Source organism: Anolis sagrei, chromosome 1, assembly GCF_037176765.1.
Source record: "Anolis sagrei isolate rAnoSag1 chromosome 1, rAnoSag1.mat, whole genome shotgun sequence".
NCBI classification, from domain to species: Eukaryota; Metazoa; Chordata; class Lepidosauria; order Squamata; family Dactyloidae; genus Anolis; species Anolis sagrei.
In genome coordinates, this window is record NC_090021.1 from 111,837,625 (window position 1) to 111,851,917 (window position 14,293).

General features: G+C 36.6%; 1 protein-coding gene across 4 annotated transcripts in view; it reads right to left on the reverse strand.

Annotated features, from left to right (window-relative positions):
• The window catches only part of KCNQ5 (potassium voltage-gated channel subfamily Q member 5), a 367,068-nt gene that overhangs the window by 23,741 nt on the left and 329,034 nt on the right, over window positions 1-14,293 (reverse strand). For 2 of the 4 annotated variants that reach the window (XM_060752905.2, XM_060752907.2), the window contains exons 6-9: window positions 13,090-13,200; window positions 10,791-10,886; window positions 6,374-6,468; window positions 3,739-3,765 (exon numbers count right to left, since the gene is read on the reverse strand). In XM_060752905.2, the coding sequence (XP_060608888.2) occupies window positions 3,739-3,765; window positions 6,374-6,468; window positions 10,791-10,886; window positions 13,090-13,200 (329 nt within the window). Of the gene's footprint in view, window positions 1-1,027; window positions 1,072-3,738; window positions 3,766-6,373; window positions 6,469-10,790; window positions 10,887-13,089; window positions 13,201-14,293 lie in introns of all 4 variants that reach the window. The other 2 variants (XM_067467819.1, XM_060752906.2) reach the window with 2 other exon arrangements.

Sequence of the window (14,293 nt, forward strand, 5' to 3'; positions counted from 1 at the left end):
GCCTCCCCAAATGATTTTAAACTCCACGGTGGTTCATAACGGGAGATACGTTCAGACAGATAAGCTGGGCCAGAACTATTTAAGGCTTTATAGGCTAGGGCCGGAAATTTGAATTGTGCTCTGTAGCAGATTGGCAGCCAGTGCAGCTGACATAACAGGGGGGTTGCATGCTCCCTGTACGCCACTCTGGTGAGCAATCTGGCTGCCGCCTGTTGGGTGGATATGGGAGTTGTGCTGTATTATTTCAATAGAACAAGATAGTATAAGCTTCCTTCCCTAACATAATAAAACAATGTATTTGGATAACTGTCTTTTAAGTTATTTATAAAGGTTTAGGTGGGATACAGGTTCTACTACACCCTAAACAATCTTGCAAAAATGAATTCTAAGTAAAATTTGTAGAAATTTTAATTGACTCATCATTTGCATGTGAGATATTTTATGCAATCTAAGACATGTGAAACCTCTGAATAACTTTTTGTGTGTTGTTTTTCCATAAAAAAGCATGAAACCTATCAATTTTAAATATTCAACTTCAAGTGAAATGGGGAAACAAAACCTATTATGAGAAAACCATGGCACATTTCAGAGCTGACTGTTAATATTAATTTCTTATTTGTTTGCAGAAAGACTTAAGATTACATAGGTGTTCCAAGGCACTGTTTGACTACTGGCATCTGCTACATACATGTGATTTACTGAATCATAAAACTTATTCCTAGAAAGCTATCACGAGAAATATTCACTCTTGGCCTTTCCTGAATATTCATGAAAGAAGCATATTAGATTTGCCAAAAAATTGGCCACAAAGCACATCAAAATGGAAGGCTTTGCATGAATCCTGAAAAGGTTGTAATATGTTGCAATCACATTGTGTGTTAAAGTGAAATAAATAAATAAATTTATATCCTGCTATAAGAGCTACTGTTAATTGTGTCCTACTCCGTCACCCCCTCTTCCCCAAGTTTTGCTCACTGGATCATTTGTTTGGGTTAGTCTTTAAGATTGCACCCCCACTTTCACTCACTTGGTGGCTTGGGAGAATCACTGTCTCCGAGCTGACGCCATAGTCTGTTGGGAATTAAATGAAAAAAAGAATTCTATATATTGTTGGACTTCAACCCACAGAAGTGCTAGCAGCTGGCATGACCAATGGTAGACACAGAGTGTGTGTGAGCGCATGTGTATGTGTTTTCCTATCTATCTCCTCCATAGCCATCAAAGCTATTTTAAACTTGGCATGGATACTATGAGGATATGGACTCTAAGGCTGTTGCTGCTGTTATTTTTAAAAGGATTGATGTGTTTCTAAAAAAGGGAAAGAACAAAAAGAAATACAAAGAATGGAGAAGAAACTGAGGCTGCTTCCACACAGCTGAATAAATGCCACATTATCTTCTTTGAACTGGGATATATAGCCGTGCGGACTTAGATAACACAGTTGAAAGCAGATAGTGTGGGATTTTCTGCCTTGATATCCTGGGTTATGTGGCTGTGTGGAAGGGCCTTGAGGGGTTTTCACGGAAAGTTCCTACTTTGCTAATACAAAACATAAATAATTTTAAGACAATACTAACAACTAAAAAGATTATTTATTTTAAAGGCTGAATATGAATTTAAAAATGAGAGTGTGGCTACATTGTACTGAAAGAATGGCTGATGAAGAAAACAGAATGCTTTTGCTGACTGTATATTATAATGAAAATGAATGAAAATCTGTATCATCTTAATCTTATTTACAGTATGAATATGAAGAAAATGCAGTTTTTACCAATGCCACCTTGAAGTGGTTGGAGTATACATGTCAAAAATGATGATGATGATAATGATTGATGATAACATAAATGTTAAACTTGACTCCATGGCTCCATCTACACTACCATATAATCCAGTTTCAGAATGCGGATTAACTGCACTAAACTGGATTATATGGCAATATACCCATATAATCCAGTTCAATGCAGCCCATTCTGCATTATATGAGTCTACACTGAGCATTATAATGCAGTTCAAACAGCATTATATGGTAGTGTAGATGGGGATGATGACAATTTGGGGGGCTTTTGTGAGTAAATACAAAAGGCAACATGGAAACATCATAAATTTCTATTCTAATTTTTATTGTTATGATAAAAGATGTATGGCATTGAAATAATAATAATAATAATAATAATAATAATAATCAACAGCCAGCAGAGTGTCTGCTGTGGACTCATCTTGTTGTGTTTCAAATAATAATAATAATAATAATAATAATAATAATAATAATAATAATAACATAGCTATATGTATCAATTTAATTCATTGATAGTGAATTCAATAAAGAATAGTTATTTTTTCTGTAGAACTAATGGAACTAATTATGAAAGATTTTAGGAGAAAGTGCATAGGATCCATGCTTGAAGTTCCTAACTGTTAGTGATGGAAAAACACACTCCCAAGTCCCACCTTCAATTAATGTGTTTTTACATCTTGAGCAAAGTATCGTATCCAACTTTTTTTATTACACTAAGAGAATATGATGACTAAATAATTTCAAAACATGGGTAGGGAATGACCACCCAACAAATAAAAATGGTCCAAAAATAATAGTAGAAGTAGTAGTAGTAATAATAATAATTTATATCATGTTTTCCACCAAAGGATAGAAAATCAAACCTGGCTGTTTTTAGGTTTGATATCTTAGAATCTAAACATGGTGAAGTTCACGTGAGGAGTGTCATTCACCTTGCTCATGTGTTTGTGATATTTACAGGTTTTTGGACCAGTGTGAAACTAAACCAGTGATGTAGATCCCCAGCTACTGCATGTATTTTGCCTTTGTTGCTTTTGTTAACAATTAGACTAATTTGTGAAAATTAAGTGTAACCTTGATTACATCAAATGTTAAAGGCAATATACTTCCTGATGCCACACTTACAATCTCCCACAAACACAAATCCAGGCAATTGCTGGAAATTGTATTATGTGGGCTAATATTGTCAGGTGCAAGGGCCCTTGCTAGATCAAAACACTGTTGTAGTAGAATTGTTTGGTGATGCCTTCTGTACTTCATATAATGGGATACTTCAAAGTTTCCTCATTGCTCAAAATCTGTTTATTGTTTTCCAGCCATGGAGCAGGAGAGCGGTGGCATGTGAAAATGGCTCCATTTTCTCCAAGGAGGCCAAATTGAGACGTTTGATTAGCAGGACAGGCAAAAGATGCCTGTCTCCCCGTTTTTAGCCAGTCACAAGAGCAAAGGTACAGAAGGGAGAAAAATAAAAGTCTCATAACTACCTAGCATGTATAAATATGTAAATCTTCCTTTCACGCATCAACTAACAAGTTATGACTCTCTTTCTATACACTGTTTTTTTTTCATTTTCTGTTACAGAAGATCTTTCAAGTTCTTATTTCTTTGGCTCTCAATATGGTCCTTTCTTGCATCTATCACATTGCATTATAGAGCAGTAGTCTGCTCCGAGCCTACTCTGTTACAGTAGAATCTAAATATTAAGTTTGGAAAAGTTGCTAAACATCTATTGGACAGTATTTGATCCCCTCTGAAACAATTATTTGGCTACAAAAATTAAAACTTCCTTATTTGTGTTTTTGTTCCTATAATTAGATACCATTACAGTTTTCATTCACATAGCATTGCGCCAGAATATTTTGAGCGCGCTCTCTCAAAGATGTGCACACTTTCTGAAATAATTTGTTAAGATTAATTTTAAAATGTATAGAAACACCACAAACCTGCCAGATGCTTCACCTTGTTCTTTCCTTCATGTTTCAGTGAAGGGAAGAGAGAATGTTTGAGGAAGAAAGAAATTTGTTATGCTGGTAGTAACCATCATGATATAGTTATAAATACTGTTACATAAAAACTGAATTACATGTGTTAATTATATTAATAGGTTTAATAACATTTTATAAAACAATCAACATCATTCATATAATGACAGTGGTACCAGAAAAATATTCCAAGAACATACCAATGCGTGCTCATGGGTTTCGTATGCACAGCCATGGGGTGAGTTGGCAAAGCGCATATTAGGCAAAATGCAGTGGTCATATCCAAAGAAGAGAAAATTGTAGGATACTTAAACTTAACAGCTGGAATAGAAATATGACATCAAAAGACTTATGCTGTTTATTCCAGGGCAATATTTCCCTTGGTCTAAACTGCATGTTAATATAGTTTAAACAGTCCTATCTGTTTAAAATTTATTAAATCCCCCCACTTAAATTCTTTCTGCTTCTGAAAATATGTTTGGGACAGCCAGGGGATGTAAGATGAGGTGTTAGGGACTAAAGGGGGAAAGAGTAATTGATAGAAATTGCTATCATGCACTTTTTTCTAAAGGGCTTCCTGATTTTTTTTCCAAATGCAGAAAAGGTCGTTCTGTTTACAGAAGAGCAATTCTGAGCCCAATCCAAGATCCTTCAGTATAATTAAGGATTAAAATTTCAATGAATTTTTCTGTTATCTGCATTTTTTTTCTAAAATCTATTTGAATTTTTAAATACCCATTTGAATGTTTGCTTCCAGCAATGGATTAATTGTGAGCTGTATTCATTGTAACTCTTTGAAATACACCAATCAGTTTTCTGAGCCCATTTATTTGCAAGAGAATGATAAGGATGGGTGGACAAACTTGACCAGTGGTTTTCAACCTGTGGATCCCCCAGGTTTGGCCTTCAACCCCCAGAAATCCTAACAGCTGGTTAACTGACTTTGATTTTTGGGAGTTGGTCAAAACACCTGGGGTTCCACAGGTTGAGAACCACTGAATTAGACAGATATGTAATCTCCACAACCCCATGTTTTGAAACAGTGTTTGGTCCCATGTTTGCTTGCATTAAGCCATAAATATAGCTTTGTGTCCTGTTATTCAAGAGGTTTAATATCCAAGAATGTCTTGGCTACACAGAAGAGATGTGTTTTCAGGGAAAAGGTGGAAACTCAGAGGTTATAGAAAGATAGTTTAGGTTTTGTTTCTAATTTCATTCATTCCTGTTCCTACAGCTACACATAGGAACATAAATCTTTGAAATATCCATATGGAAAAACAAGACGGCAGACTTACTAAACAGATATGAAATCCCACCACCCTCCAATTATGAGGCAACATTATACCATATGGAAGAATCTAAATTAGCTTAATCTCTGAGAACATTTCACTTCCAGAAAATACTCAGGCTCAGACTTTCTTGGGAAAAATCAAGGAAAAGGAATCGATACTTATCATAGAGATGTTGACTATACATCCCTTCCAAACCAATCTGTACTATAATTCTTAGAGGCATATTTAGTATCAGGTTTAATTTTCTGAAAAACAATAACAACTAGGGAGCCTTTGATTATAGTTTTAATGCACAATTTCTGCCAAAATGTGCAGACCATATTTTTGCTGACCGAATTCTGCCTTCAGCTAGAAGGGTGCTGTCTCTTTGACTACAGTTGTCTTGCCAAGGAGAGTAGCTGAAGAAATGCTGCTATTTTTATCAGTGTTTCCAAAAAAAGTATAATGTACAAAGCCACACACGTCTCTTTAGTTGCAGTTGGGCATTACCAAACACTCTTATCGATATCACACATTGAATAAGATCGGCGTGTGTGTGAGAGAGTGTTATTGCTAACACCCTCCTACATGTTTCTCACAGAAGAGGAAACATGTGGATCTGAACTGACAATAAGAATAACAAGGTGACATTTAAGCTTCTGTTTAATAAAAAGACACAGAGTACTCTGCAAATTGAATGTGGTAGCAAATTGTTTACTGTGCACAAACCAAAAGCTTGCATTTGTCATTTTTCTGATCTAAATGCCACGTGCCATGGCAGTACAAATTAGTGTTGCCCTTTGTCTACCGTGAGAGTACAGATTTAGACAGCTGAGAATTAATGCTGGAAAGTAAGGAAAACCTATTGTCTTTTCCATCTGTATACCCAGTAAATATGATAAAATACTATGTAGTGGAAGCCAGGAGATATAGGCTGCTATAAATCCTGAACAGGTAATGCCTCCCTAACTATATTAAATAAGATAAATTAGCACTAGCTGAGTTGAACACAGATAATTTGCCTAGGTCTGTTAAGAAATTAACTTTCAGTAGGGTTCCGAGGAACTGAAAGAAAAAACTCCTTGTGTTGCCATATTGTATGAATAGTTCAGAAGTAAAAGAAAATGGGAAGGAGAGGAGTCTTCTTATGTTTGCAGATTGTGTAATTGGCTCAGTTTGTTATCTCAGCTCTCCCTTACGGAATAAAAAGACAATGAAATGGGTTGGAGTGGGGAGAAAGAGAAAGAACATGGCAAACCCATACACGGATTTTTATGAGCTCAAACAGAGACAAAGTACAGCACCAGCTGCCATATTTTACCTACTTTGTAGGGCTGCAGGTATGCAAGGCCTTCAAATGAGGCTTCCAGGTAGCAATGGAAACTGATTTCTCATCAGCCGCATAACTACGCCATACACACTACGTGCAGAATAGGTGGTAAAGAAAGAAAAAGAGGCAAGAGGGAGCGGGGGATGAAACAAAAATGGAAAAGCGTATTAGTAAACCAATAAACGTCATGGGTTTTTCGTATCATTCATAGCACTGATACATGCCTGAAGGATGGAAGAATACTTTCATAATATCGCCAGGTGGCTGTCAGGTTTGTTCGTCTGGAATCAGTAGAATAAAACCGCCAAGTAGCCTGGTGTGAGGAAACAATAGAAAGCACAAAGGAGCCAACAATATATGAAACGAAGCACTGTTATTATTATGGAAAATCTGGATTTGGTTCAAGATGGAGGACCTGTTCCACTGATTTAAATAATTAGTTTAGTAGGCTTATACCCGCAAAGTGCAATGAACACTGGGTGACAATTATTTAACAGTAGAGGAAAACAATACATAGAAATGTCATTATTATCACATCTTTATGGAAGCTTTGAGCTGCACCACTTCAATTGTGACTGATTTTCATAGAACCCCTTCATGCTTGTGAGTGAACTGTGATGAAAAACGGTGTACCTGTGTATTTTGAAAGCATAACATACCAAGTGCTTCAGTTTTTTAAGAACGGTCTCAGGTACTGCAATATAATTTTGACCAATGCCTCCTAACAATATAAAGTAATCGAAGACCAGATCTTGGTCCTTGTAACACATCATACAAACTATTGTTACAGGCAGACTTAAACGTTACTGGATACAGTCTATTTTTTCTAAATACTTGCTTCACAATTAAAAATTAATTCTAGTTTTGAATTTGTAAAACAACTGTACATCAGTTTCAGAACTTTATTTTAAATTTCCAATATTCAGCATGATTACTAAGCCTGAAAAAGCAGTTTTCACAAGGCATATCCCTGTATACACTGATAAGCATGTTATAAATCCCATAATTATGATTTGATGGTATGAACATCCTGTCAACAATTTTGGAACAGTGATTCGTTTCCCAGTTTTTCAAAATTGTCCCTTTTACTTATCATTTTAGTTTAAAATGGTATTTATATCACATGAAAAATTGGCCAATTTAGATACTAAGCAAAGTACGCACCGACCAACACTATCTGTTCTCTAAAATGAAACAGTTAAAAGCCTTTGAGTATGTCTTCACTATTGCTTGAAGACTTGAAACCATAGAGAAGACTTTGCCGACTCTCATCAGCACTCAGCAATGTTACACAGGCTGAGTCTGATGGGAGCTCTAGTCCAAAATATCTGGCGTGACCCAGCTCTGAAATGTGGCTGTTGTGAAAAAGGAATGTTTTTATCAGTTTCCTCTTTGAGTTCATCCAACATGGATTCTTTAGGAAGATTTTGAATGTTGTGAAAGGGCACTAAATGGGTTATTCAGAGTGTTTTTACTGTATGTCTACTAGCAAACACTAGGAGCAATGCTTGTGGGATTTTCTGTTTCATGTACCAAAACAACTTGGACAGTGATGCACTGTCACTGAGACAGTGCTAAAAGGGGAATTCGCTGTTTCATTTCAGGAAACCTAACATCTTGTGCTCTCCTGCTTGGTCTATATTCACAGTAGTAGCAAACTCTGGGAATAAAGAGCTATAGGGGACTGTACTTGGTATTCTACCCTATCATGCCCATGGTTTGGGATGAATCAGTGCACAATCCTTATCCTTAGATGGTTAGCTGAACATAACCAGTCTATAGCTGCATTCTAGGTACACATTAGCAAAGGTAAAACATGAGTCATACCTTTCCCTTCTTGTATGCAAAAAACATATCCCTGGTCATTCATTGATATTTTAACAGAGCACTGATGAGGGGTGGTGAGCTCTCTCTCTCTCTTTCTCTGTCTCTCTGTCTGTTGTAGCCTGGTCAGATTCTGAGTGTTCAGGTGAGGAGGAAAAGGATGATGGGAGATATTCAGAGGGCCCAGAGAAGAATGAAAGTGGCCCAGGGACAGTTGTTTTGGAATCTCTTGTCAGTTCCCATGAGACTGGAGAAAGCGATAACCATTCCCATGGGAACCTGCCAGAGGTGCAAGCTGACAGAAATGTAGGAGATGAATGTTTGTCTAGGTCAGTGGTTCTCAGCCTGTGGGTCCCCAGGTGTTTTGGCCTACAATGCCCAGAAATCCTAGCCAGTTTACAAGCTGTTGGGATTCCTGGGAGTTGAAGGTCAAAACATCTGGAGACTCACAGGTTGAGAACCACTGGTCTAGGTCAAGGTGACTGGAGTTGTGAAAAAAGGGCTTGCAACAAAGACAGAGTCAATTTTCCCAGAGAGATAAGGAGAGGAAAATCAGGTGTATGACAAATGACGTTATGGGTGGGATTCAGGCTGTTTAAAGTGGTTTCTGCTGGTACAATCCTTGTGAGTGCAATGCTCCATTCAGGTGAAGAGCTCTTGTTTTTTGGGCCTGTGCTCTTGGAATTCATGTATTCAAATTTTAAGCTGTTTTTGCTTCCAATTCATGTGTGGCATAGTTTGCCTGTCTTGGATTCATGTTACCTTGTCTTTGGATATCTCTGTGGGTTGACTTTGTAGACTTTCTGTGAATGGATTTTTGAACTCCCGGCTTTCATGGAAACAACCTTTTTAACTTTGCTTCTCTCTTTTGAATTTGCTTGCTTTTTATATACTCTGCTTTTAATAAACATTACTTATTGGATTACCTGGACCTGTGGTGTGTAAAAAGAGGCTTCAGGGCCCTAGTGCAACACCATCTTTTTCTCATATGTCTCAAATAGAAAGGCGAGTATTTGTGTTGGCCAGGAGCTGCACTGAATCTGTGAACCTGGAACTTGTTTGGTAATTGTGTGATAATAGCAGTTCTGGCACGTTGCCTTCCCACCCAGTTATCATTTTTTTGTGACTGGGAATGCTCTGACTGCTCAGACATTACATCCTAGGCAAGAATAAATGATAAGCTGGGAAAAATGTCTGAATGATCCCCAAAGAGATGTTTGGCAGTTGTACTTCATGGGCATAACCCAGCATAATTTGAGGGTATGTTTGTCTGCCAAAACATTTCAGAGGAGACATTTTGTGGCTTTCTAAAGAACGATATTACACATAGAGCAAGGAAGAACAAGAACAACAAACACAGTGGGAATAGTTCTGAGCCCTTATACAATATATATTAGACAAGCAAGAACAAAAAAGCTCCATTCAGGCATCATAATAATTTTGAATAGAATGCCTCTTGATACAACTGGGTGTGAAAAAGCCAAGTTATTCAACATACATCACTGAGCTCATGACAACAAAGTGAAGTCTAGTGTTAAAAAAATAAATATAATTCAGTAAGGGAGCCATTCGCAACATCAAATATGGTAATAGATGTTATTTGTTAGCTTCAACACATCAGTACCATCACTTCTAATGTTATTTTAGGAAAAATCATTACGTTCAGTTATTCAGACTGCTGTTCTGAATTCTTTGGACAAATATCTTTTCATGCAAACCGAATGTATTACTTTCTGCCATACAGTCACAGTTAAACTATTAAGAATGAACAGAATATATGTTACTGTGAAGTATCCTCAATTAATGAAATATTATGTATCAGATTTTCAAGAAACCCATATTGTAAATTATGTAAATTCTTATTGTTATTTTAGAATGATTATTTGAGGAAATAAAACATATTAAAGGCAAACATAACAGAGCTCTGTGGATGTCAATTGGATTTGTTAAACTGATTTCAATGAAGGATTGAAACTACCAAATTTGCAAAATCTGTGTGTTTTTTTCTTTTTCTTTTTAATCTGTGTGTTTGTTTTGCTCTGTTAGAATTGCAATACAATGGTTGCTGATGACACGATAAATAAATGGAGGATTACACCCAAAGACTCCAGTTCAATAAAGCTAATATTGAATGATTATGTTTGCATGTACATATTACTTTTTGAAAGCCCAACTATGTTGTTGAGCAGGGGAGCCAAAGACATATGGGGCAAAATCCAGCCTCTACTCCTAAGCAGCTAATTTGTTGGATTTAAACAACTTTGAGGTATTTATCTAGGAGTCCCTGTAGAAACTTAGAACCATAAATAATAATAATAATAATAATAATAATAATAATAATAATAATAGAAATAATTTATTTATATTCTGCCCTTCTCACCCCAAAGGGGACTCAGTGCAATCACAGTACACATACAAAGCAGTACACATACACAGTTCTTGGCACAACTGGCATGAAGAAAACACCTGAACATGTTTCATCATGAGAAATTATTTACATAATTTTTACATTTAAAAAACACAGTGTAGTAACAATTGCAATAGCCATTAACCAGTACTTTTGAAGATCTGATTTCTACGCCACTTACCTGGATTAAGCTGGCAGCAGGATTTCTTCTTTTTTCAAAATGTTTCTGGCGGTGCTGTTCCTGTACTTTTAATGCAAATCCTGACCCAAGAATTCCCTGGTGTACAGAACAACAAATGTTATTTGTCAGGACACTCATTTTGACAAGCGACAAGAGCACAAAATATCTGCAATCATATATATATATATTATATACATATTCCTATCTTTTACTTCATCCATGCTTTTCTCCAGGCTTTATCACTTCAGTCTTGTTATCTCACAGCAATATGCAGTTTTTGCAAATGGAGGGCACTGCCGTAATTACATAATTGCAGGACTCTGGTGACCCTCCACACAGAAGTGCAAATGCACAATGATGGCAAAACAAAAGAAAACAAAAAAATTAAATCCCGTGGAACAGAGTAAAGTGGTGTGCCTTCAGTCTTCTTGAGACTAGGAAGAGCCATATCTAATCATAGTACAAGGCTGCTGGTTTATTGGAACTACAGTGGAATGAAACAATCACAACAGAAACAATAGTTGAATAACAGTGATATTGGAGTGACTGATGGTTTTTTTTTCCATAAATGAAAAGTTGTGATTTAATAGCAATAGAAATATAATACAACAATAGGTGAGTGACGATGTAATGTGATAAGGAAGGATCAAATATGGAATTAATTCAGTGCAATTGTGCAACAAAAGTATCATGTGATAAAGTCCTTCATGAATACTTGAAACCAACCAATATTTGGTATTTCAAGTAGATTTGGGGGTTCAAGCGTTTAAGTTCCACTTCAAGAAAGGTTTTAGGTCATGGGAGGGATAAGGGATGAACACATTTTCTTCTTTTTGCAGAGATTACCACTGAAATAAAAGACACTGATTTTCACAATTGTTTTGTCAATTCCTAGTGCCATCTCCCACACTTTACTGGAGGTCACACTATCCCACGAGGCACAAGTGAAAGAATCTTGTTGAATTGAGCTATATTATTTGGAAAATACACTTTATAAATATAGAAAAAGGCTATTTAATGGAATTTGTCATCAAATTTCATCTGTGGCACATTGATATCTACACAATTTATTTTGAATGCAGTGTATTTCAAAACTATTCAAGTAGGTGTTAATGTCTGTAGACCAGCAAGCCAGTGAGTTGTTTTATCTGGTAGGTATAAGTATTCATAAGAATTTTAAGAATTAATGATTAGTCAGTTTGTTTCAAGGTAATAGCAGCTGGTTCGGAAATCATCTGCTCTCTCGGGCAAATGTTTTATTTTAATAATTAATGTGAAATAACATTTTTGCAGGGCATGAGAAACAATGTAGGTAATTATTTCACAACTTCAACGTTTCAGGTTTGGTTGATAATATTTGTAATTGCATAAACCCCAAGAAGACAGCACAACCTGTTCTGTCACCTTCTCCAATATGAGTATTTTTTTCCATAGGTGCTTCTTTGTCAATGCCAAAATTGGGCATTATTTTTTGTAGCACCTTCTCCCCCATCCTCCGTGAATGGATCTGTATGAAAACCATTTCTTTCATGAGGAGCCCCCAGTGGCACAATGGGTTAAACCCTTGTGCTGGAAGGACTGAAGACCAACAGGTCGGAGGTTCAAATCCGGGAGAGCGTGGGTGAGCTCTCTCTGTCAGCTCCAGCTCCCCATGCAGGGATATGAGAGAAGCCTCCCTTGAGGATGGTAAAACATCAAAACATCTGGGTGTTCCCTGGGCAACTTCCTTGCAGACGGCCAATTCTCTCACACCAGAAGCGACTTGCAGTTTCTCAAGTCACTCCTGACATGAAAAAAAAAATCATTAAGTATAATCTCATGGAGGTTTACTACATGATGAAGTGCATTCTTGGATGAGACTGAGGATGCTTCTGTGCTGACAACATGAAGCAGGTCTTCCAGCCTACTGCTGCTGGAGAAAATGCTGCAATAGGTACAAACAAGGATGAGCTGAATCTGAATCCCCTGCCATTTAAGAACAGTGGGGACCAGAGTAATTATGCGTTGACTTAATCTAATATGCATCACACATAAGTTGTTTATTATTTAAGACTGTGACAATTTAAGGCACCAGATTATCAGATAAAACTTTTGGATATGTCGGATCAATGTGAGAATGTGTCATAGGACATGGCTTTTTAAAAACAAAAATTACTCAGTAATGATGAAATATAACAAAAGTTGAGGTCCTGGTTACAAACACATTGACCCAGGCTGTTAACACTTTGTCCTGCAGTGTCAGCAACCGTGAATAAAGTAGTTTAAGTTTAATATGTACTGTAGTTGCAAAGATACTCACAGCAGGCAGTGCAAAGAAAGAAATCCCAAGGAGTGCGAATCCTGCAGAAAGCAGTCTTCCTAGCCAAGTAAGGGGTGTTTTATCTCCATAGCCAATAGTTGTCAAAGTGATCTGAAAGGAAGCAAGTGTAAATTAATGTGGGCAAAAAGTGGAAAGAGCTAGTGTCAAGAATTCTAGGCTTAACTCGGCATTAGTCACAAAGACAAACTTTCCAGACCGATCAAGGCTTCTCCTGGACAGTAAGCATATTCTTCAATGGGCTGCTCTCACTAAAACAGTTCCATCTCTCCAGTTACATAAAATATTTGTTTTTTTTAAAGAGATATTTTTCTAAGCTACTTCCTAAATAATTTAAATCTGTAGTTGGGATAATATTAATGTATTCGTTTAATTTATATTCTGCCTTTCTCCTCGCAAGGGACTCAAATTAGATTTTTTAAAAATCCACCTAATTAAGAAAGATATTTAATTGAACACCTTTAATAACTTTAATATGCCAACTGGGAATACCAGGCAAGATTTTGATTTCTCCAGAAGTCTTTATCAAGCAAGATGGTAAAAATAAGAACACACAAATGTGGAGGTGGGAAAGGGACAAATGGCTAAATATTGCCATGAGATGGAAGATTACACTATATCCAAATTAAGCAAATCAACCAATAATTGAAATATTACAGACATTTTATATTCATATTAGAGCTAGCAGAAAGTAGACATTGAGGAGGAGGAGGAGGAGGATTGAATACATCTCCCCATTTCTGAAAATAAGTCTTTTTCTCAGAACTATCTTCATCATTAGACAAAATGCACCTGCTTCTCATAGTTCAAGAAAATAATTTTATCCTTTTAGCAAAAGGAATTTGAAACCAGTGGGAATGTTAATATAGTATTCCTGCTTTTTAAATAACAGGATCAGATTTCTTTAAAGGAATTGAAATATGAACTTTGAGATAACTGTGACATTTGTGTGTGTGTATTGTGTGTCTTCAAGCCCTTTCCAACTTACAGTGACCCGAAGGAGAATCTATCATTAGGTTTTTTCAGAGAGGCTTTACTTTTGCCTTTGCTTCCCTCTGAAGCTGTGAGAATGTATCTTGCCCAAGATCACCCAGTGGGTTTCCATAGCTGACTGGTGACTTCAATCTTAGCCTTTGCTGCACTTTGCTGGCAGTGAAATGTAAGTTAGAATTAATCCAGAAGTCTA